The sequence below is a fragment of the Hyalella azteca genome, unplaced genomic scaffold, assembly GCF_000764305.2.
Source record: "Hyalella azteca isolate HAZT.00-mixed unplaced genomic scaffold, Hazt_2.0.2 contig12323, whole genome shotgun sequence".
Classification (NCBI taxonomy): domain Eukaryota; kingdom Metazoa; phylum Arthropoda; class Malacostraca; order Amphipoda; family Hyalellidae; genus Hyalella; species Hyalella azteca.
This window is the reverse complement of record NW_025942283.1, coordinates 114,382-139,116: the sequence shown is the minus strand read 5'-3', so window position 1 is coordinate 139,116 and position 24,735 is coordinate 114,382. Positions and strand designations below refer to the sequence as shown.

Here is a 24,735-nt window from a genome sequence, read left to right as displayed (position 1 = left end):
ATTCATGAAATTCATTATTCCAGGACCAATCTCACTCGAGTTATTTTCTGCGCGTTTTGGTGTGGCTCGTACCGACACTTGCTACTCCAGACTATGTCGAGGCTCGTACCCTTAACAGCCACTTCTGGTTCTTCTGCGTTTAGTTGTTGCTCTCGCCCATACTTACTGCTTTTCTCAGTGGCGTATTGAGGTTCTTGCCCTCGACAGTCATGACTAACTTTCTGCGTGACTCGTACCAACGTCACTCGCTACCAATTACGTCTTGTTGTGGCTCTTACCCCGAGAATTTAATTCAGTCTTCTATAACTGTCGATTACCGACTAAGAATAATAAGTATCTAGTCCGATCGCAGAATTCATGTACCTTAGTATAAGGACTCCTATCCTACACTCAAAGATTATCAGTATAAAATTAAAGTAGCGTGTTCATTTCGTCGTCCTCATACGCAAGGCAGTTAAAACCCCGACTGAAATGTCAATTTTTAGCCTCTGCATGTAAATACTCAAAACTCTGCACAGTCAGCATGCTACCTTTAACTCATTCTACTTTGCTGAGGTGTTTCCTTTTACACGTACATGATACGTCGATCAATTGTGATTTTTTCCTTGATAAATACGGTTTTTCGAAAATCATTTTTCTCCGTCGAATTAACCTAACTTTTTGGCACTGAAGTAACAAATCTGTTCTTTTAATTTGGGCTTATTTTTAAAATAACATTGTGCACAATTAATATGGTTAAGGACACAATATTCATGTGAAGTTGATTATTTATTAAACAAAAACGCTCATCAAAATCTGATTATAACCTTAATAACTAGGACGGCTCATGAGGTTCTGTTACCGAATTTTTCAATGACCTGGAAAAATTAAACGTTAGGTTAATACAAATGAAATTATTTATTCAAATAAACGAGTGATTTGAAATAAACGAGAAATGCAATTTATTCGCATTACATCCATTTTGACGATAGTTTTTTTCATATGTGATACACATATTGTAAAAAAAGTATGAATTAACGACGGAATTAAACTATTTATTAATTTGGGATCTAGCCGGAAGCAAATATGGAGGATTATCAAGACAATATCATATCAAAATATGTACGTATCCAAACTAATATGTGATAATAATAAATATGTTCTGCTGAAACGAAACTACAAAACTACTTGTATTCAAAGCTTTGCAGGAATTTTTCATGCGATCTTTAGAACGAAAATAGAACTTAACTATTGAACTGCCTTGTCACTATGACTGTCTCTTGCATATTTAGCTATCGATTACAATAATTTATTTTGCCCCGGGTATTTTCACGTGGTTAAAGATGTTTTCAATTGCCTTCACCATTAACTTGATCCCGTACATCACCTGTTTGGGGACACTTTTGAGGTCCGGAGGGAGGGCGGGTGGAAAGGATACCTGTGGCACAACCCCGTACGGTCTGAGGTGATAGAGGAAGTAATCTAACTCCCTCATCTTATCAGGGCTGATGTAATGGAATGTGATGGCAGTGTCTGAACAACATTCCGGACCCTGGGATAGGAAAAAATGTTGAATATTTTTGTATTCGGGCGAAACTTTCTAATTTTATGTACGCGTTTATATGATACCTTTTTGTACTGAAATTCAAGCGCAAATATGTCCAGTAACACTTTACAGGGAAAACGTTGTAGACTTCAGACTGAATACTGTGAATTACAGCTCGAAAAAGATTGTTCACAAATTTTTCGTTTGCATTATTAACAAAGATAAACAAACTAACAAAGAAAATTACCTCACTTTGTTGATAAAATTCAAGATTTCGAATAATTCCTATACCAAACTACTTTGATTGAACAGTATATATATTCCTAGTACCAACAGTCAAATATCCCTCCCATCACTAACCACTTTAATTGGATATTATATATAGTCCCAGTACAACACTCAAATGTCCCTCCCATCACTAACCACTTTGATTGGGTAGTATATATAGTCCCAGTACAACACTCAAATATCCTTCCCATCACTAACCACTTTAATCGGGTAGTATATATAGTCCCAGTATCAACACTCATATGTCCCTCCCATCACTAACCACTTTGATTGAGTAGTATATATAGTCCCAGAACCAACACTCGGATGTCCCTCATCAATAACCACTTTGATTGGGTAGTATATACAGAGCTGGGCAGCGCTACTTGGAAATGTAGCGGCGCTACCGCTACCGCTACATGCTCTAAATGTAGCGGGCGCTACCGCTACCGCTACACCCACTAGATTGTAACGGGCGCTACCGCTGCGGCTACAGTAAAATGTAGCGCGCTACATTAGCCGCTACAATGGCCAAAATCATTGGAAATCTCTAAATATTTATTGTTCTGCTATTGGGATTTATTCATTAACATTTAATGATAATAAAACATTTTCAAGACATATCAATGCAACTTCATTGCAATTAACCTAACCGAACTAGTATGGGTTACCCCAGGATTAGATACAGTAAATAGAAGTTACAGTTATTTTTATGTTTTACCTTCCCTACATGGATGTGAACTTTAATCTACCAATCTAAGAAATTATCCATATATACATATAAAAATTAGTCTTTTTTTGTATATATTGTGGATTATTTTTGTATATATATGTGGATTATTTTTGAGATTGGTAGATTGAAGTAGACATCCATGTAGGGAAGGTGTAACATAAAAATAACTGTGTAAAAATAACTGTAAGCAAACTGAAAGATGAAAAAACCTGTAAGTGGTAACTGGTAACAACTTAACAAGCAACAACTAACATGTTGACACTAGTAACAGGCTGATGTTGACAACATAACACCGAAATCTTTCGTACAGTTTTATTCTGTAATTTATATTATGTATGTATCATNGACTATGGCGTTCACGGTGGCACATAGATATTTGCATGCATGCAAAGAAGATCCGTGGAATTTAATGCGAGACGCTGGACAATTTGACTTTTGCACACTAATTCTGAAGAAACGTGGGACTACTCACCAGGCACCTGATGTCATCTTTTTAAAAACGTTCTTTTAATAAGGTCGATCAAACGTTGCGGAAACGTTTATGAATGAAATACACTCATGTGATCAATGTCATTTCATGGTCATTTGCCTGTTGGGTATCTGTCTCTTATACACATCTAGATGTGTATAAGAGACAGGTAGTATATATAGTCCCAGTACCAACACTCAAATGTCCCTCCCATCACTAACCACTTTGATCGGGTAGTATATATAGTCCCAGTACCAACACTCGGATGTCCCTCCCATCACTAACCACTTTGATCGGGTAGTATATAGTCCCAGTACCAACACTCGGATGTCCCTCCCCTCACTAACCACTTTGATCGGGTAGTATATATAGTCCCAGTACCAGCTCTTCTCGCCTATGAAGCCAGACACGAGGTGATGGGCCGGCACGAAAGGGAAGAAGCGACCTCTGCCAAGCTCGTCTCTGGAATCCCCAGCCAGCACACCCACGTTGGTCATGCAGATGCCTTGAAGACCATGTAAGAAATAAGCTGCGAGTAACATCGCTAACTATTATTTATTTGTGAGTAGCGGCGAGCACAAACAGGCTAGTTAAAATTCAAATCGAAAATAAGATTGCGAACTTTCCATGAATTCACAGTGTTTATTGAAAACTATTTACCTCGATATGGTTTAACGGCATTACAGTGACTTCAGCGGAAGTGCTGACGTAGATATAAATGACAGGATATAATGCAGGTAAATATAACAGATAAGTACGTATAAAATTGAAATAGCAAACCCATTTCAGCGTCTTCGGCTTCCGTGTGATCTGCTTTGCATTTTTTGGGATCCGGGAGAGCCTCTTCGATGAACTTTTTGACGGCTGCGCGACTGAGAACGTAGCCGCCCCCTGCCCGCGACGTCATTGGAGCAAAATGAAATTCATTAGAAACTCAGAAATGAAATGTAATAACTCCCTGAATCTTGCATATACATTGTTAAAGTGAACATTGAGAGTGGAAAATTTTCATTAGTTATTCACTTATATTAGTTTCCTCCATCTTGGCAATCAAGAAAATATTTGAACCATTTTCAGGTCCTGCGAACAAAAATTTTATTCCAATACTCTCGTTTGTACACGAATTACTAAACAACTTTTATCAGGTAGCTGAGTGTTAATTCAAGTTCTTCACCTCCGCTCATGAAACCCTGGGGGTTGAACTTCTTAAACCTGCTGCCAAAATAAATAGGGATCTCCGGGTCGTAGAGGCTCAGCATGTAGCGTAGATTTTCCATCACCACAAACCTGAAAGTTGCAGTGCAAAATTAGCATATAAAGAAATTACTGCCATGTTACTCTTAAATACTAATACGAGTATATTTACCAATCCCCAGAATTTAAATACTCCCCTCTTCCAACAAACATGCATCTTAAATTTCAAAAAGATCTTTACACGACTTACGGTTATGTGCGGTTAAGTTCCCATCATCCAACCGTCTTTATGAAGCTCAATTAAGGGAGTGCGTGATCACCATATCTCACTGACATTCAAGAGTGCTTAAGTGAATACATTCAATATCGGATATTGCACTTTCCACTAGCGTGATTATGTGGGCACAACAAATGCGAGTTTCTCAATTATCCAACCCCCATTCATGAGTATTGAACTTTTTACCATATTACTTTTTACTATTTCACCATATACATTTTTACCATCAACGGTTAAATTTGACTTAAAAAAGAAATATTCATTTAAAAATAATTATAATTGTATCCGCAAATAATTTTAAAGTATAAACTTTGACATCTGTTTGAATATATTTCTTTAATTTTTATCTCCTTGAAGCCTTACTTATTTCACTTGAAGTACATGGTGATCTATGCCAGTGTAAGATTCCACGGACTTGGCAACCATAACTCAAGTTACTTGTAAATATTGTCTTGATTTGCAATCAGTTATGAGTAACGAGTCTTCAAACAATTTAAAATACTTAGATGGCCGTCAAATTTTAAATTGATGCTGATAAAACGAAATGATGGGAAAGCCTTAGATGGCCGACAAAATGATAAAAATTATCGTGTATTAATTTTTTCAGTGTAGCGATGGAAGTCGTCAAGCATTTTTAACGCAAAATTGCTAGAAAATAATACATAATAACTCTTCAAGTTCCGTCTTCTTCTCTTCTGAAGATTTTTCTCTTGCAGCCAAACAAACTCCTCATGCGAAATATAATAACCCTTTGGCGACCAATTTTCTTGCGAGCGCAAAATGCCACATTGTCTCCAAACCACATTGTTGAAATTTATCTATCGGAAAGAAATTGACAAACGACATAAATTTCCCACTGTCATAGCTCCTCCAGGAATTTAAGGCTATGTAATTGTCCAATTGGGCGAATGAGCTTCAAACATAAACTAGAATCATCTTGAATGGTGACTGTAATGAAGTGTTGCTGCAGATTTCCCACTACTGTATGTCAGACTACGAAGTTTAAGTAGGACCGACTCTGACGTCGGTGTCAAATTGATTATAGCCGTCAGATACAATGCCGATCCCGACTTACGTCCTGGTTCCTCTCTTATAGGATTTTGACTCAGACGCCAGGGTGAGTTGCGTGCTATGGTGGTGAAATCTAGCTTGGAATACTTGATGGAACATCGTGATTTTTGTGTATATACGACTTGTCATGCGTAGATATTTACTTTCTGTTTTCTCTTGTAGGATCGTGCGTTTTCTCAGATCTCAATGCTCCAGCTCCCTCCTCGTATTTTGCTCTCCTCGCATCTTAGCTTCCTCCGCCTTTAATTTGTTAGTTAGTTTAATTCATATGCCGCACCTGTTTGATTTGTTTAGTTTCAATTTGCCGTACATCTTTAATAAATTAATTTGAGAAAGTTTGTTTGAGTAACTATCCGCCAGGTCCAAGCCTTTGCTGACAGAACCAATAGGGAAGTTGCATTTAATTTCCGGTCATTGGTGGACGTGACAGTTAGACCATTCGAACTTATGAGGTGACGCGATTAATTGCCTATTCTGGGATTTAAGATTAGTTCGTCAAAGTGACAAATATGTGCAGCTGGACGTTAAAGATTTAAATCTTTGGATATTCTTATACTTATTCTGCTGAAGTTTTTTTGCATACTTTTGAAATCGAGAACATTTCTGAAGTTGAGCATTAGCGTTGAAAACATTAAATTGATGCAACTGCAAGATTTAAAAACACTTTTTTTAAGCTTGTTATTAAATGATTATTAAAACACGATATTGTGTTACTCAAACGTCAGCACTAGGTTTAATTCAGAGATTAACCAACAACGCGTGTTGGATGAAACAACTTCGACGGATAATGATAAACTTACGTGTCATCATCTGCCTTCATGAACCAGTCGTAGTCGTTGATGTAATGCTGATGGACGTATTTGTAGGCTTCTTTGGTTTTACCCCAAAGATAATTCCTGCCTTCAGTCATGTTCAGCTTGACGGTCGGAAGAGACGGATCTGTTGACAAACATACTTGGTTAACTTTTTTCGTGAATTAAATAAATAGAACGTTTCCATTAAACATTGCTCTAGAAAAATTTTGGTAACGCCTAGGCTTCTGCGCAGCAATCGTTGCAATAGAACTAAAGTTATTCTGGATCTGCTTGGCAGCTCGATTGAAATCACGACTGTTTAAAATCTCCTTGTCAATTTTTAATGACTAAATTGTCTTCTGAGAGTATGATAGGACCTTGCTTGTTCAAAGTCTGCAAAGATTCCAGAACCACTGTTTTAAAGAAACGTTATTAGAGTGAAGGAATAAACTGCGGTTTTCATGCGTTTTCCCGAAAAATGGAAATTAAAGCAGGATCTTTCATTGTAAAATAGAACCAGAGCTGATGCATTAAATGACTCTACAGGATAAGTCAAGTATTTCTTATCAACTGGGCTTTAGAACAAAAATTATCGTTTGCATAGTTAAGAAATGAAAGTTTTATTTCTTGTTTAATATCGTCATAAGTTAATATAACAAATTCTGAAACGGTATACGTGTCGTCGTGGCACGCCGGCATGAGGCCTTTATTAAGATATTTCTGAACCCGGGATCGAATTTTGAGTGGCAGGCTGTTCTTTAATAGCATTACACACGAGGTGAAGGCAATATTATTTCTCAAAATCTCCTTACATCGTAACTGATGTTACATGCACTGCTATAACGCACCTATGATATGTACGCAACTGTGTGACATTTAGTTTTAGTATTACTTGAGTCGACTTATTTTAAATATTCTCGGTGGTTGTAAATAAATAAAGTATGTCTAGTAACTCCAGCGAAAAATAGTAATTTGGCTCCTCACCCTCCTGAGTGCTCATGAAGAGCAGCTTGTCGACCCTCTTGCCCCAAGTGTCGCGGACGTGTACCGCTTTCGTCTGGTGGTTGTCAGGCTGCGTCATCACCCAGACCAGCACCTTTACCTGCTGCAGCAGACGCAGCTGCCCCTCCATCTTGCGCAGGTGAGCTTCTATTGCGTCGTCTTCAGAGCATCGCGACACTTGATTAGAGAATATCATGTGAACACTTCATAGTTTCAAAATTTTAATTAATATTTTTAATATTAAATTCGGATGAAAAAAATCGTCCGCCAAGAAGATGAAATACGTAAAATTTTTGTGGGAAACTTCATGGATGATAAAAGAAATGAATGAATACTTTGCAAAACTAAAAATTTAATATCACAACCCAAATGAGACATTAATGTAAAATGAAACGAAATTTCAAAACTTCAAAATTTCAAAATAATCACCTCCAGAGTTGAACTCGGAGCGCCTGCATTTTGTCCATGAAGGTACAAGCAACGCCAGAAAGCATGCAGTCGTGGGTGGTTAATGCTCCAGAAGTGAGTTTTGTCCAAGTGAGGATGTGTACGAAATGAACAGAAATTCAGAAGAGCACTAAAAATGAGAGGTTGAAGGATTCCAAGAGTTGTTTACAGGAGTTTCCGTCAGCCTCTCCGGGTTGTGAGTTTGGAAGTGATCCAAACGAATCCAAGAGAGAAAGTGTACATTGAAAGTTAATAAAATTCTCCGTAATCCTGTGTTGATATTGAAATTTTGTATATTTTATAAACATCAAGTGTACACGATCGTATCAAAATTTACCGTATATCTAAATTTATTTTTATACCATATATAAGGAGGTCGCTTACGTCAAAAAAATTACCATAATTACTGACAGATCTTGCTGAAACTTCATATACATATGTAAAATGCGAATACAAGAACTTTTTGTTCGTAGGAATTTTTGAGAAAATGAAGAAAACATGATATGCATAGCAAACAGAAAAAAGACATTTAAAAATCTTCTTATTCAATTTACGTGCTACAACATCGAGAGACGTATCATTCTGTTCGTAATGCAAATATCTAGCGACTCTTGAAGCCCTTTCCCGATATTTTTCAAGACTTTTTCCATTTCCCCAAATCCAACCTCATTTTTAATATAAAATTCAAACAATAGATAAATCAGGTAAAAGGGCTTCTATAGACCCGCTAGACATTCGCTTTACAAATCGAATCGTATGGTTATAAATGTTTTAGTTTGAAAATTAAATGAAAAGACATATTTTGAATGAGGCGAAACATGACAATTTAAATTGTTCAGTTGAGCCAAATAAGTGAAACGAATTAAAAAGAATAAAATAAATTAATAAAAGAAAAACAATAAAATGATAAAAAAAATTGCTAGATAATGAATCCCCAGCTTTCCCATCGCCTATTTTTCGTATTGAGGGTACGATCATGAGCCGTATGACTTATTGTTACCCAGTCTAACGCTAATAATAAATTATAATACAATTTTTCTTGAAGAAATCTTGAATAAAATGTAGAAAATGTTCATTCCACCTAAAATCGAAACTGCTTCACGCAAAAACTGAAGCACGCACATACATACGGTTTGCTTCGTCTGCTGCCGCCTTACTCACAGCTACAAAATGAGATTTAAAAATGGAAAAGCCAATTTATACGATTTTTTAGCGTAGACGACCTTCTTACACAATATATAATTGCTATATGATCGCATATGCTATATGTACTTTTATTTTTAAAAGCACTACTATAACAGTTGAGTCTTTGATATTACACTTCACTTCATGAATAAAATTTTGAGCGGAACCTCTGACAATGTAAAAGTTGTTACTCTCGCTAATCATTATCATGCAGTAAACTTTAGCCACATAAATACATTTGCCTGGTACATGCGGCAGAATATTGGTAGTTGTTAGAGCAGGAAAATGTTTGGTATTTCTTTAGCATGAGAAAATATTTGGTATAAGTGAATGAGGAATAGTCTTTGGTGTCCAGGGATGTGGAGAACCTTTGGTAGGGGTTAACGGGGATGGACGCTTCATAGTATGAGTAAAAATAGAACAATCTCTTGTTCCGGATAATGTGGGACAATGTTTAAAGTTGGTGAATGTTGAAGAACGTTGAATGAGATAGAATGTTGAACACTGGTGAAATTTGGAGAATGTTTGATGCTGGTGAATGTTGGAGAATTTGGGCGGCGATTAAAGGTAGTAAATAATGCGTATTGTTTAGGCGGCTTTTTTCACGCATTATGAAGCTAGTGATACAACGAACAGTTACGAGATATGTATTAACAACTTCACAATTTATCTTACAATATAATTTAGGATTTAAATTCTTGTCGAGATAGAAGTTTCGTTTCCACCCTTTGCATCATTGGACCACGCACATACATTTTACTTATTCTTGATCCTAAATCAATCCTTAGAACAGAGCCTCGCAAAGGCAACATAGGCAATGAAATGTCCTCTCTCTGCTCCCTTATGTGTGCGAGTCCCGTCTAAAATTTCTTCTCGCTTCGAATCACCGACATGTGGAACAGCCTCCTCGATGACAGCGTTGGCGCTCCAAGTATGAACGCGTTTAAGAACAGACTAGATAAAGCTATGGAAAAAATACATGTTCAGATTTGAAATGCCTAGCACCATATCGAACCCGCCGGAAGTCTAGTACGGTAGTACCTACTTCAAACTATCGTCAGACATGAAAAGATCCGGTAAAATGACACGATTTTAGATCTTCTGTGAACAAGGCACGAAAAGGAAAAGAATAAGAATCGGCGACAGGCCACATCAGGCCTACACTTTAGCGCCGAGATCACTATGTTATGTAAGACGGGCAGGGAGGGGGCGTTTTTAGCCTTCTTTCAGTTTCGGCCGAGCACGTCCAGGAACTTATTGGGTACCTCATACGCGGCCCTTGGTCGCCCAACGACAGAAAGAAAATTGGTCGGATACCTATAAGGCTATAAATTCATTAGCCGAAATCGGACGGAAAACGAAAATGGAGCCGCTAAATACGGATGAAACAAACAACACAAATCCATGTACAAATGTAAAAGAGTTTACGCAAACGGATCTAGCTGGCAAATCAGCGTGAAAGGCTATTGAGAGCTTGAGTGAAAAAAAAACAACACACATGATTCTGCAGAAGCATATGCGTCGGCTCAGCACCTCGGCTCATCACAGGTTGTTTCCACACCAGCGGAGTTTTTCTATGACATGGCATTCCAGCCGCAAACGGCTGCCGTCGCGAGAGAAACTACATCTAACTTTAAAACTTTAATCATTACCTATTAAACTAGGGGGAGGAAGTGCGGAGAAATTTGAAATTATTGGGGCGTATAATAATCCTGATACTGAAAATCAATTACAAAAATCATTAAAACGATTACTTCACTAATAAAAACAACATAATAATCTTGCACAAAAAAGTGAGTATACCTTCCACGTTTGTTCCGATCTCGATTCAGCTTAAAAAAATCGTAAAACCACAGCAAAAATTGTAGTTTTCTACACATGTGCATGACATAGTTACGCTGTCTTTTGTAAAACCCAAGACACATATTTGAAACGGGCAAATTAATGTAAAATGGCATCCATGTGAACTTCGAGAATGGCAATGAACAGGATGAACGTGATTGTAGGAAATTATTTTTGATTATCACTGAATGTTCCCGATTTTTACAACTTGATTTCCAAGTCTTTTCTGTCGACTAATTTCGAGCCCCGCGCTCGATCAACTTTCTGTTATCTTCAGCAAATCTGTAAGAGGGTTTTTGCGCATGACATGAGTGACGAAGCTTAATGTACGATTTGAAAATTGGATGCTAAAGGCTTAATAAATTTGAATTCCTAGAAGATAGGATCGTCACCTCTTTGACTTAGTCACAGTTCCAAAAATACTAGACATGTCTTTATTGTCTGTCCCGTTTTCGAATTACGACGCAGCAGCGCTGCTGCTGAGTGCTGTCGTGTAGCTATACATCTATCGGGAAGCCACGGACGCCACGATGGAAACATCCGATGAAGTCTACATCTCTTTATGTGAATTTAAAACACAACTATTGAGAATCTCACGATTGCTGGTAGTGAGTCTTGCAATACGGTATCTCTCTACTCATATCTTCAAATCAGTTGAAATTCAAATCAGGGTTATCAGTGTTAAACAAGTGTTAATGTTTTCGGCGAAAACATTTTGAGTGATAGAATGATGCGTAACTGGATTAGGACTTTTAAAGAGGGCAGCAAAACTTGACACGATTTCGTCCTTAGCTGAGAGATTTCGTGCTGTCTTAAGAAGTGTTTTTGGTTGCGTTAAACAACCAATCACTGAACCAAGTGTTCATTAGTCGTCTAATCAGGCGACAAGGTCCTTTAACGATGATATATTTAAAAGCTGGTCTCATGATACGGCGAATTTCTCAATATTAGTGGGGATTACGTAGAAAAGTAGACTAAACTATTGCCTTGCGAGTAACTAGATTATTTTTTGAAAAAAGTTACTTGTTTCAAAACAGTACTTTTTTAAAACCACGCCACTTAATTTGAAAACATCCAAGCAAGCATTGAGTTCGGTAGGGCATGTCCATCACCCTTTTCGCGGAAAGTGAATCAAACCCAGAAAACAAATTACCCAATAAAGTCGAACCATGAATGATTAACCATATCATGCGGTGGTGATGAATTCTATTTACTTTGAGGGAGTGCTGTACATTGAAATACTAGCTCATATGTAATGCAGGTGCATGGAAGTGACGAAAAAATCAAACCCGAAAAGTCTTTCAGGCATAAAAGCTACTGTTTAAGGCGAAATCTACGAATTAAATGCTCACGTACCTCAGCAGTGACGTAGCCATCTTATGGCATCGAGTTACGGTGAGGGTATCCAGCGTTACGAAGACGAGGAAAGTAAACGTTACGCCAATTGCTGCGCTGCGTACGTAAGGCCATTTCAGAAGTCGGATGCCTGCCAGCACATACATAATTGATCACCGTTCTGTCAATTAAGTAAAATCACCATAGGTAAAATATCATGAATCCTGCTGTATTGAACTTACCTCAGCCGTACGTGGAAAATATTTGGTACAGCTACTACCGCAATAGGTAGGAGTGTTTGGTACTGGTAAATGGGTAGAATATTTCGTAAATGGATGATGTAGGATAATATTGAGCGGTGTTAAATATTGGAGTATGTTGATGGTTAAGTGATATTGTATATTGATGAATCTTTGGTTTTTGGCAATGTGTGAGAATGCTGATTGCTGGTGAATATTGAAAATTGTCTTGCTCGGGCAATGTTGGAGGATCGTGCATTTTGGTAAATGTGAGAGAATGTTGTGGGTAATGCGGAAAGTTGGGATTGGAAGTTGTATTAACTGATATTATACCCGTTTCAAACTCGTGTTTACTTACCCCGTGTGGCAAGTAAACACGAGTTTGAAACGGGGATAATAAAAAAGGCCGGTCCACACGCTCAGTTTTCACAACGATTTGTCTGCGCAGTTTTAAGTCGGAATGAAATCGTTGCAATTTTTAGAGCGTCCACACGGTGCCGACTTATCTGAGTAGTTTGCTCAGTTTTGCGCGATCTCGCCATGGAGACGTCTCCGACAAATTTACGGCCGGTCTCCCCAAATTCGGTGAGCATGGAATATCTCTCAAAGTAATGATCGTAGCTCGATAAAACTTGGTACACGTATTCATTAGGACTTAACGGTGATGTTTAGCTCGTAGACATTTTTAGAATTTCACCTTCATTCGTGAGTTATATGACGAAAACGTACCGAAATTTGCAGTGAGCATGGCATTTCTTCATAACTGCTGTACAGATTTGAACGAAACTTTGAATATATAAACCTAACCTCCCAACGGCGATGTTTAGCTCGTGACAATTTTTTAGATTAGATAAAGCCGTATAACTCGCAAACGAAGGCAAAATCGGAAAAAATTTGATAAATTTTGGCATTGTGCCTTGTTAAAAAAGATTGGATCATTTAGGGAATGCGAGGAATCAAAATACAAGAGAGATGGCTTGTAGATGTCTTTTTCTTTAGGTCCAGATGGAATCGATTTTTTGTTTTATTCCCAATTATTTACGGTAAATGCTCATCAACTTGTTTTACAACTGTGTCTCTGTTTGCGCTTTCATCGATTTTTTCAAATTTTTCCACTAAGCCCTTGTATGTCTCCACCTTTTTTGTCCCTGTTACTATAGTCATTGAATTTTACTCGCCAAATACAAGAAAAACCTTTCGTATAGAAAAGCAATAAATTCCCGAGAACATTACCGAAGGTCCGCCATTGTCGCCAGAATCATTGAAACTGAGCACAAATCGAATCGGAAAACTGTGCTATCGTCCACACGTTCCGACTTGTCTGCGCAGTTCATCGAAATCTATGCTCGGTAGCTCAGATTTCGATGGAACTGCGCAGTTTTCCCGCCGGCTCCAAAACTGCGCAGTTTTCCCGTCCACACGTGCTAGAAACAGCTATGATCACTTACGGTCTAACTAGTTCAACGCTTAAAATATTAAACCCAAAGAGTGCGAGTGATGACCGCTCTGCACTAGACAGCAAAACTTAGCGTCTTTATTCACTCGCTCATAGAGGTGCTAAAGCTTCTATGGTTAAAAAAAAGTGAAATCAGCAAAATTTATATTAATTCCATTGCTCTTAAACTTTCAAGCTACATGATTTTTGTTCATAGTTGCATTGCACGATTGATAAAATAGAAGCACAGATCTCGTTATAATCTCATGATCCCTTTCCATTAAAATAAGTTCCACTTGATTTCTTTGTTGGATGAAATGTTTTCAACTAGAATGGAATTTAATATTACTTTATCATTTTCACGTTAAACATTGTGCATATTATTCTGATTTTGCGCACAAGGGACACAAGTACTTACCCTTACTTTGCCTCCTACGGTTTGAAATGCAGGCTACGTGGTACCAGTCACGACACCGTTCACCCTCACAAAACCCCGCTGTTGTGTCAGTTGGTTTCTTACACGAAACTCCTAGAAAACACCTCCATGACATTCGGCCCTCACATCAACAACATAGTGAACAACGCAAACATCAGACAACTCACTTCGGGCCATAGGCGGTACCAAATTCGGCAAAAACAAAGAAACACTAGCTCCAACATACAAACAGTTCATCAGAACAGTGCTGGCTTATGCCAGCCCCGCCTGGGCGCCCGCACTATCCAATACAAACATACAGAAACTCCAAACACTACAAAACAAAGCACTCAGGATAGTCACAGGCTGCACACAAAGCACCCCCAAACAACACCTTCATGCAGAAACAAAAATACTTCCCATAAAAGCACACCTCGACATGAGAGGAACACAATTCATAGCCGCAGCCATAAACAACACACAACACCCGTGCCACTACCTACGCAACCACCCACCTACACACAGACAAATTACGGACCAGGCAATAAGTCCAGCAGCTATCTCAATTCTCAATCAATCTTCAGTTAGGGACGCAGTATAGACCGCTACATAGCCCTTGCACACAATTCAATATCTATTCCTTTCCGCTCGTAATCACGCTAGAGGGCATATTAGCCTGTGTGATTAAGTGCCTAAAGCCATAGGCGTCATTTCCTTTCCTGGATACGAATCAATCAGCCAGATAACATCAAGCCACCGAAGCAATAGCCGTGGGCAAATAGCCTAACTGTTGCGTGCTTGTATTAAACACAGCCTGGCGTATTCGCGGCTTTTGAAAATAAGCGCCTGACATAACAGCGCCGTTACGTCACAGCCACTGCTTCATGGCGCTCTACTCCACAGGCTAAAGCGCAAAACCGCCGTCCTTTAGTTATAACGCCATGCCCCGGCTCTGCCCCTTCGCAGCCAGCAGAAGGCTTTTCTCGTTGCCCGATCAGTAATGCGCCTGGTGCGATGGAGGGACCTAACCTAACCTAACCTAACCTAACCAAACCTAACCTAACCTATCCTGGCGCACAACTGATCAGCAATTGAAGAAAGCCTTATGGCTGCGAAGGGGGAGAGCCGGGGTATGGCGTTATAGGGACGGCGGTTTGCGCTTCTGCCCATGGAGTGCGGCGGGATTACGCCAGTCCTGCAAATAGCAGAGCAGGTTTACGATGATCCGGCGTGGCCTGCGACCAGTAAGGCTTACAGCGTGTGTAAGAAGTGATAGTATGGCATAAAATTCTGTGGAGTAGGACCTGTTGACAATTGACTATTTGATTCATCAGGGCTGTGGAGTGAGGTAGATGGTGCTTAAAGTTGGTGTGGGGAGATGACTCAGTTACCTACAGCTTCTTGGGTGTGAGCTGAGTTTAGTTATTGCATTATAGGGTAGGCGTTGGCGCCAGGGCTTGTTTACGAGCTTAATTTGTGGTGTAGGGCTGCGCTCCCTTCAGTTATGGAAAGATCGGGTTCCAAAGGCCGGATCCCTTGTGAATCAAGTCACGAAAAGTTCAAGAATCGGCAACAGGCCATGGGCCTATTTCTTCAATGCCGACACTTCTATTCTATTCTATACCCGTTCACGCGCGACGATACACAATTAATCGTTCCACTGATAACTGTGACCGGCAACTCTCGTCCATATTATTATAAAATTGATCAACATTACCTCACGAATCAGAAAGGTAAATAACGAAGTGGTAAGCTTAGAGTACTACGGATTTTGATGCTTTTCATGCATAACATACTTCAAATGCATCGCTATTAGGCGACTAAAGTTATTGAGCTAAAATAATGCTAAAATGAGTAGACAACTCTCACATTAAGAGGAAAATTGGAGCTTGGTTCGCTGTTGTACTGTCCACATTTAACATTTTTATAACTGAATAAACGTACCTGAAGATGGCTGTGAAGACGATTCTAATGAATCTTCAGCGGATGAACTCATTTTCAGCAAGTCTGCTTGATATCCCCTCAGCAGAGGCAACTCTAACAGTGACTGACAGCCGGGCACCAGAGTGACCTCGAAACCAAAGCGACCCAGCCATGTTTACCAACACGGAATGAAATAAAATACTTAAAATAAACTTTTTAAAAAACCACGTTTTTCTTGTGGACTAAAAAGTAGAAAATAAATTATGGCTCGCCCCAAAAAACGTGGGTCGGGCTGTACGTTCACCATCAAATTTCCAAAATTCGTGTGTTGTGTGCTTTTCACTTTAATCATAAATCTGCCCGACCCAGTTTTTTTTTAAGTATTTTATTTTCTCCTTTTTAGTCCGTTGCTACACATGAAAAACACATTTTATTTCAGTTGGCCACGCAAATGCACGAAAGAAAATTCTTTTCGAAGTTCTGTAGAAAATTGTATTCGAGGGGATACATTGTTGTTCCCGTATTTATCTGGGTGCGTGGCTGTAATAAAGACATTTCATTGCATAAATACGCCTGGAAACGTGCAACAAATTATCGATTATTGTATTGTCATCGGGAGCTGAGCTTCCCTAAAAGTTTCAGAGCGCTAGCTAGCGGAAAAGTTGGTGAAATATCGATTGCATGATTTGATCATCACAGACAGAAGGACACGAAAGCGAGCTAAGAAAAACGTGGTAAAATCATTTCAATCTTGCTCACTCTCATTTCTTCTAGAGCTAGATCAGTGGTTCCCAAACTTTTTCAGGCTGGCGCCCCCTTTGGCTCCCCAGTGAATTTCTAGCGCCCCCCACAGACATACGCCTCTTTCCAGAAATCTAGTACGCTGCAATTTCAAAAGAAAAAGGTTAAACACAAATATTTATTTCACAAATAGACCCCATTTAGTGAACCAACATGTTTTTCAGCTGTTTTAACTGTTTCAGCACTAGAAACCTAAGGACGTCTCGGGCGAATTTACGGCCGGACTCGTGGTCGGTCTCACGACCAATCTCCAAATTCAATTATCAAGTAACATCTCCCAAACTACTGAACGCAGCTCTACGGTACATGTATTCATCAGAACCTAACGGCGATGTTTAGCTCGTATTTTTTTTTTTTAATTTCACCTTCATTCGGGAGTTACGCGTATATTGTGAAACAGGCCGAAATTCGCAGTGATCAAAGAATTATTCCAACTATTGAACAGATTTGATCGAAATTTTGACTATACATTCCTAATTACCAAACGGTGATTTTTTAGTTTATAATTTTTTTATTTTACCTTTGTTTGCTAGTTTTTTTCATTTCACCGTCATTCTTGATTTCATACTTCCTTATATTCGGCCCGCATCGCCGGGTAATTATCACTTAAATTCGCGGCGATCAAGAATTTCTTCTAAACTACAGAACACGAAACTTTGTATATAATTACCAAACCTCTCAACGGTGATGTTTAGCTTGTGACAATTTTTCTATTTTGCTTTCGTTCGTGGGTTATACAGATATAGGAGGAACGACCGGCTTTTCTACCGGCCGGTTTAACCAAGAACCGTATCGGTATAACTCCAAGAACCGTGCAACTCGCAAGCGAAGGCAAAACGAAAAAATTGTAACGAGCTAAACACGACCGTTGCTGAGGTTAAGTATTTAAATACTAAGTTTCGTTCAAATCTGTTCAGCAGTTTGGAAAAAATTTCTTGAATACTGCGAATTTAAACACGTATTGCAGCTTAAATAACGAATGAAGGTGAAATGAAAAAAAAAACTTGCAAACGAAGGCACAATAAAAAAAAATTTTCACGAGCTAAACATTCCCGTTCGGTAGTTAGGACTGCAAATACAAAATTTCGTTCGAAGCTATTCAGCAGTGTGGAATAAATTACTTAATTGATCACTGTGAATTTCGGCCCGTAATGCCATATAACTATGGTAAAAACAAACGATGGCAAAATTCATACAATTTCCACGAGCTAAACATCATTGTTAGATCCTAAGGAATACGTGTACTAAGTTTCATCGAGTTAAGTTCATTTTTTTAAGAGATATTCTTTGATCATTGAATTTGGAAATTGGCCGTGAGACCGGCCTCGAATCCGGCCTTTAATTTGTCCGAGACGTAAACCCAGGGTAGGTTAAAAAACAGATCTGGGTGACAAAACCATCGCTGGGAGCCGTGTGCTGCACGTGTTGTGTACAAATTGTCCAACAAACGTTCGAACTTCTGACATCGACTTTGGACTATCGCCCCCCTTATCGCCCCCCTACGGCCCTCTTCTTCCTTACCGCCCCCCAAAATCTTTCCATCGCCCCTAGGGGGGCGATATCGCCCACTTTGGGAATCACTGAGCTAGATGCTTTTTGAGGCGTAGCGTAACTGTTGTATCATAAAATCCTGACATATCCTTTACATTGAATAATTGATTAGTTTACTATCTTTCATCACTCCGCAGTCTCTGGGCTTAATAATTTCCGAGATATAAGCGTGCGTTGAACTATTCTAGTTAAACAAAATGCGGTCATTGCTGCTTATAGCGCCATTAGCGACTACCAAATGTTATTGTCGAGCGCGGAGTGGAGATTTACATTGAATAAGTGATTGATTAACCATATTTCATCACTCCGCACTCTCTGGATGAATATTTTCTGAGATATAAGCGTTGAACTAGTTAAACCGTAGGAGGTCGTTTTGCTTTAAGCACTATTGGCTAGTGCTAAATGTTATGGTCGAGTGCGGAGTGGTGATTTACATTGAATAAATGATTGATTAACCTTATTTCATCACTCCGCACACTCTGTGTTTAATTTTTTAACCTTATTTCATCACTCCGCACTCTTTGGGTTTAATATTTTCTGAGATATAAGCGTTGAACTAGTTAAACCGTATGAGGTCGTTTTGCTTTAAGCACTATTGGCGTGTGCTAAATGTTATGGTAGAGTGCGGAGTGGTGATTTACATTGAATAAGTGATTAATTCGACTTATACCATTACTCCGCACTTGCTGGGATTAATATTTTCCGAGATATAAGCGTTGAACCTCTTAAGCCGTACCTGTTCATTGCAACTTCAAGTACTGTACTCTTAGCGAGGGCTACGTTTTACTTATGAGTGCTGAGTGGTGGTACTGGTTTACATTAAAATATGATTGATTGATTTCCGCCTTATCTTTATTTGATGCTTTTGTAGTCATTATATTCGACTGTTCACACCAAGATAAGGCTATGAGTTTAATGTTGTGAGTTGGGTATAGTCGTTTTTAGCATTTATTACTTGTCAGATTTTTCGTTTTTTTATTTGTAGAATACAGGAAGTAGATATGCGTAGTTTCCGTGCTTAATTTTTCAACGTAGGATAATCAAAACCGTTACTTTACTTCTTGGCAAATTCGCGGAATTCGTTCAGCCGCGGCATTCCATTAATCAATTATTCGCGACTTCAGCGATTTCAGCTTTCATCTTCAGCTTTCAAGTAAAGTATTATACCCGAACTGCCTGCTTATGAGCGAGCATGCTTAAGCATTGGCTGAAGACTTACGGCGCTATTTTCTTTCGGCAGGGTGTTGCTTGTCTGGATTACGCGTAGTCTGCGGCTTCTAGTTCTGAGGCTGAGAAAAGTTAATGCATGGTGCAGCTAGGCGTTGGCTCCAGGCCTTATTTATGAGTAAAATTTGTGGCCTATAACGGCTGCGCCCCAACATCAACAACGTTAGCACATGGCGAGCAAAAGATCCATCGAATGGTGCGGAGAATCTAGAGATTCCGAAATTTGAAAATAACAGGCTCATATGAATATTGATGAACAAAAAAAAATGTGCAGCATAGCTACGCACTCGGTCCAACATTAAACGGAGATAACCAACGCCACGGGGGGACGCAGTATAGACCCCTACATAGCCCTTGCCCACAATTCAATATCTATTCCTTTCCGCTCGTAATCACGCTAGAGGGCATATTAGCCTGTGTGATTAAGTGCCTAAAGCCATAGGTGTCATTTCCTTTCCTGGATATGAATCAATCAGCCAGATAACATCAAGCCACCGAAGCAACAGTCGTGGGCAAATAGCCAAACTGTTGCGTGCTTGTATTAAACACAGCCTGGCGTATTCGCGGCTTTTGAAAAAAAGCGCTACAGCTTTTTGGGTGTGAGCTGAGTTTAGTTATTGCATTAAAGGGTAGGCGTTGGCGCCAGGGCTTGTTTACGAGCTAAATTTGTGGTGTAGGGCTGCGCTCCCACTAGCACCACGAGGGTAACCAGCATCATATAATAGAATATAAGTGTCGGCACTGAAGAAATAGGTCCATGACCTATTGCCGATTCTTGTACTTTTCGGGACATGATTCACAAGGGATCCGGCCTTTGGAACCCGATCTTTCCATAACTGACGATTGATTGAGACAGCTGCTGGACTTATTGCCTGTTCCGTAAGTTGCTAGGCATTTTATTTCTGAACATATGCTCCTGCATAGCTTGGTCTAGTCTGTTTTCGAAGGCGTTCATACTCGGAGCGTCAACGATGCTATCAGGGAGGCTGTTCCACATGTCGGTGACTCGAAGCGAGAAGAAATGTTGTCGCATGGATGTGTTACAACGCAGTTTTTCTAGTTTTTAGCCGTGGCCCCTGTTGTTGGTTCTTGCTTCAAATTAGAAATTTTTAAACAAAGAATATAGGAAAGGAAAACGTTTCGGAGACCAGCTCCATCATCAGTTCAAAACCTAAAACACAGGTACAAACAATTAGCAATAAATTCACATTGAAGCATAAATCGTCAAATGAGAAACAAACAAGTATGAAGCAAACACGGGCACAAACCTATCTATTTACAATTTCGAGGGATATGAACTATCAGCGGCATTTAAAACAGGCTTTTGTTTAAAAATATAAAGGGACTCTAAAATTCGCAAGTCGGAAACACCGGTCGTGGAGGCTAAAATTCGAAAATCACTATCGGACACTGGCACGTCGCACTGCTCGGCATGGACGCGTACTGCTGAATGAGTGGGATGCGCAAGCAGGTTTCCTGTTCTAAAATTCCTTCCTTTATGCTCCGCCAGCCTAGTATAAAAGTTGCGAGATGTCAAACTGATATACGCAGATGCGCATAGCGCACAACTATATTGATAAACTAGGGACGATCGCATAGGAACAGGAAGTGTGTCTTTATACTTGAAAAAAGAACTGATTTTAAAATTATTCACCAACAATACATGAATATTTACATTTGGGAGGTATTTAGAGAACAAACCTTTTAACTCTTTAGCCATAGACTCAGAAGCGGGACCGAAGTAAGGAAATGAACAATAAACAGCATTCCTATAGTCACGTTCGGGAACAACCTCAGAATATTGCTTAGACAAAAAATGTTTAATTTTAGTATATACCAATTGCGATGGAAACCCATTAAGTGAAAACGTACTGCGCAAAAATTCAAATTCAGAGTGCATAGTATGGAAAGTTGAGCAGATACGAAAGCCTCGGTTTATTAACGTTCGAATACCATTTAATTTGAGACGAAATGAACAAAAGCTAAAGAAGCTGGTGCATAAACCGGTAAACGTTGATTTTCAGTAAACAGAGGTCTGAAAACGGCCATTTGATCTTGTGACATTGCAATCAAGAAAAGATAGACTATTGTTTGATTCTAGCTCCATGGTAAACTTGATGGACTTGTGCTGGAGATTAAGATAATCAAAAAAGAGGCCTTCATGTGAAGCATGCTTGAAAATTAAAAAAGTATCATCGATATACCGGTTATAGAATAGAGGCTTAAAATCAAGAGGACAATTGGCCAGCCATATAGCCTCGTGAAAACACATAAAAACGTTTGCAAAAGTAGGGCCGAGAGGAAGACCTATGCCCAAATCATCAATTTGTCTATAAAATTTGCCAACAAATACAAAAACTGAGTTTAAAACAGATAATTCAATAAGAGATTTAAAACAGTTGCGGTTCAAACCCATGACGCAGTCATTGACAATTTTAAACAAAAAACTTAGGCAGATATCGATAGTTTCATGGAGGGGTAAATTGGTTAACAAATTTTCTACATCAAAAGAAGCCATAGTCAAGTCCTCAACATTAGAGAAATTTTTAAAGCAATCCACGAACATGTAAGTATTGTCTACCGTATACTGATTGGTGGTGAGACAGTTCAAAACCGGAACTATAAATTTAGCAAGTTTGGAGCTCGGAACAAAGATTGGGCAGCATAAGCAGCAAAGATTGGGCGGAATGGAAATTTCAATGCGAAATCTGGTTTACATCCAGTGAACATCTTTACATGTTTACATCCAATGCGAACATCTTTCATTCCCCGCCTAGAGGAAAAAAAGAAATTGTAAATAGATAGGTTTGTGCCCGTGTTTGCTTCATTCTTGTTTGTTTTTCATTTGACGATTTATGCTTCAATGTGAATTTATTGCTAATTGTATGAACCTGTGTTTTAGGTTTTGAACTGATGATGGAGCTGGTCTTCCGAAACGTTTTCCTATTGAAGAAATGTTGAATTTTCTGGCAATTTTCTTTGCTTTTAAATTTTTCATAAACTTGCGATTTAAGCAGTCAAGTGATTTTAATACTTGTTTCAAATTCTAGTGATCCTTCTATCCGTAGTATCCTTAGTATTTGTTTGGGACGTAGCAGTCCCAGGCCACGATGGATCGCCGCCTCTGGTCCACGATGTGCCGCTTCTGGGACCTAGAATATGCCATGAGTATACTTGTATACTTCAATAAGGTCCCCACGCAGACGTCGATAATTGAGGCTTGGAAGCTTCATAATATTTAATCTTACCTCATAGGACTTGCCTTTCAGGCCCGGAATTATCCTTGTTGCGTGTCTTTCATCATGGGGGTAACTACTAACTAGCACCGTAGGGGGTAACCAGCACCACGGGGTAACTAGCACCACGGGGGTAACTAGCACCACGGGGGTAACCAGCACCATGCAGGTGCAATCACTACAGGCGCTTTCAGGTGTTGCGAACAAGTGTGACTCGCTAATTGGTAATTTTAAATTGCCTAATTAGTGTGAAAAACACTTGTGCTATAATTAATTTAAATGAGATGAGACGGCAGTAAGATTTTCATAGACCAACTCAGAGTATCAGGTTGAACGGAGTGAAGTGGTCGACGAGGCGCGTAGCAGCACAAATAAACTGTACCAAATTTGTGGTGTGGAGTGATGGTGTGGAGTGATGGTGCGGAGTGATGGTGCGGAGTGATGGTGAAGAGTGATTGTGTGAAGTGATGGTGTGGAGTGATGGTGAGGAGTGATGGTGTGAAGTGATGGTGTGGAGTGATGGTGTGGAGTGATGGTGTGAAGTGATGGTGTGTATGGTGTGGAGTGATGGTGTGGAGTGATGGTGTGGAATGATGGTGTAGAGTGATAGTGTGGAGTGATGGTGTGGAGTGATGGTGTGGAGTGATAGTGAGGAGTGATGGTGTGGAGTGTCAAATAATATAATCAATACAAGAGGCTGTTAAAATCTACTAAATTACGTTAATTACCTACGATGAATTACTAAATTACGTTAACATTTAACGTTTCATTATCAATTATCAGGCAAGCACCAGAGCGACATGGCATCCGTACAGCACTTCTGTGAGTGTGGTTTATGCTTTTGTTTAGAGGAAAATCAATTAGTGGCGGAGTGAATTGGAAGTAATGATTTGAGTTACGTATATATTTTATATTTTTTGAGTATTGTTATCCATATAAACAATTTATGATACGACTCATGATGGTCCGTTCATTGGTAATTAAGAAAAAGTTATTCATATAAACATAACATAACATTAACATAACATAGTGATGTCGGCGCTAAAGAGTAGGCCTGATGTGGCCTGTCGCCGAATCTTGAACTTTTCGTGACTTGTTCACATAAGATCTAAAATCTTGTCATTTGACCGGATATTTTCAAGACTGACGATAGTTTGAAATAGCTACTAGATTTCCACCGGGTTCGATATGGTGCTATATAGGCATTTAAAATCTGAACATATATTTTGCCAGAGCTTTATCTAGTCTGTTCTTGAACGCGTTCATACTTGGAGCGCCAACGATGTCATTGGGGAGGCTGTTTCACATGTCGGTGATTCGAAGCGAGAAGAAATGTTGTCGCGTGGACAAGTTGCAGCGCATTTTTTTTTATAGCCGTGGCCCCTGGTGTTGGTCCTTGTTTCAAATTCTAGTAATCCTTCGGGGACCTTGTGTAAACCATGAGTATATTTGTATACTTCAATGAGGTCCCCACGCAGACGTCGATAACTGTGTCTTGGAAGCTTCATAATCTTTAAACTTTCTTCATAGGACTTGCCCTTCAAGCCTGGAATTATCCTTGTTGCACGTCTTTGAACATTCTCTATTAGCTGAATATGTTCATCTATTGGTAGAATCTCTATTATCAGAATATATAGCAGAATAAGAAATTCTATGTTAATATCATTAACAGGATAGGTTTGAAGCGCTTGAACAAGGAGGAAGCGCTGTCTACTAAAACGTTCATGAATGGAATAGAGTTCAGGGTAATATTAATACGATAAGGGT

At 39.2% G+C, this 24,735-nt stretch overlaps 1 protein-coding gene across 1 annotated transcript; it reads right to left on the bottom strand.

The window, feature by feature from the left end:
* Window positions 1-802: 802 nt before the first annotated feature.
* LOC108680918 (glycoprotein-N-acetylgalactosamine 3-beta-galactosyltransferase 1-like) lies at window positions 803-12,258 on the bottom strand. Its single transcript, XM_018169849.2, has 9 exons — window positions 12,163-12,258; window positions 7,762-7,784; window positions 7,315-7,509; window positions 6,337-6,475; window positions 4,169-4,281; window positions 3,775-3,885; window positions 3,342-3,499; window positions 1,367-1,531; window positions 803-857 (listed from the first exon to the last, which is right to left on the bottom strand). The coding sequence occupies exons 1-9, from the start codon at window positions 12,180-12,182 to the stop codon at window positions 825-827; spliced, it is 957 nt and encodes a 318-aa protein (XP_018025338.1). The 5' UTR covers window positions 12,183-12,258; the 3' UTR covers window positions 803-824.
* Window positions 12,259-24,735: the final 12,477 nt, after the last annotated feature.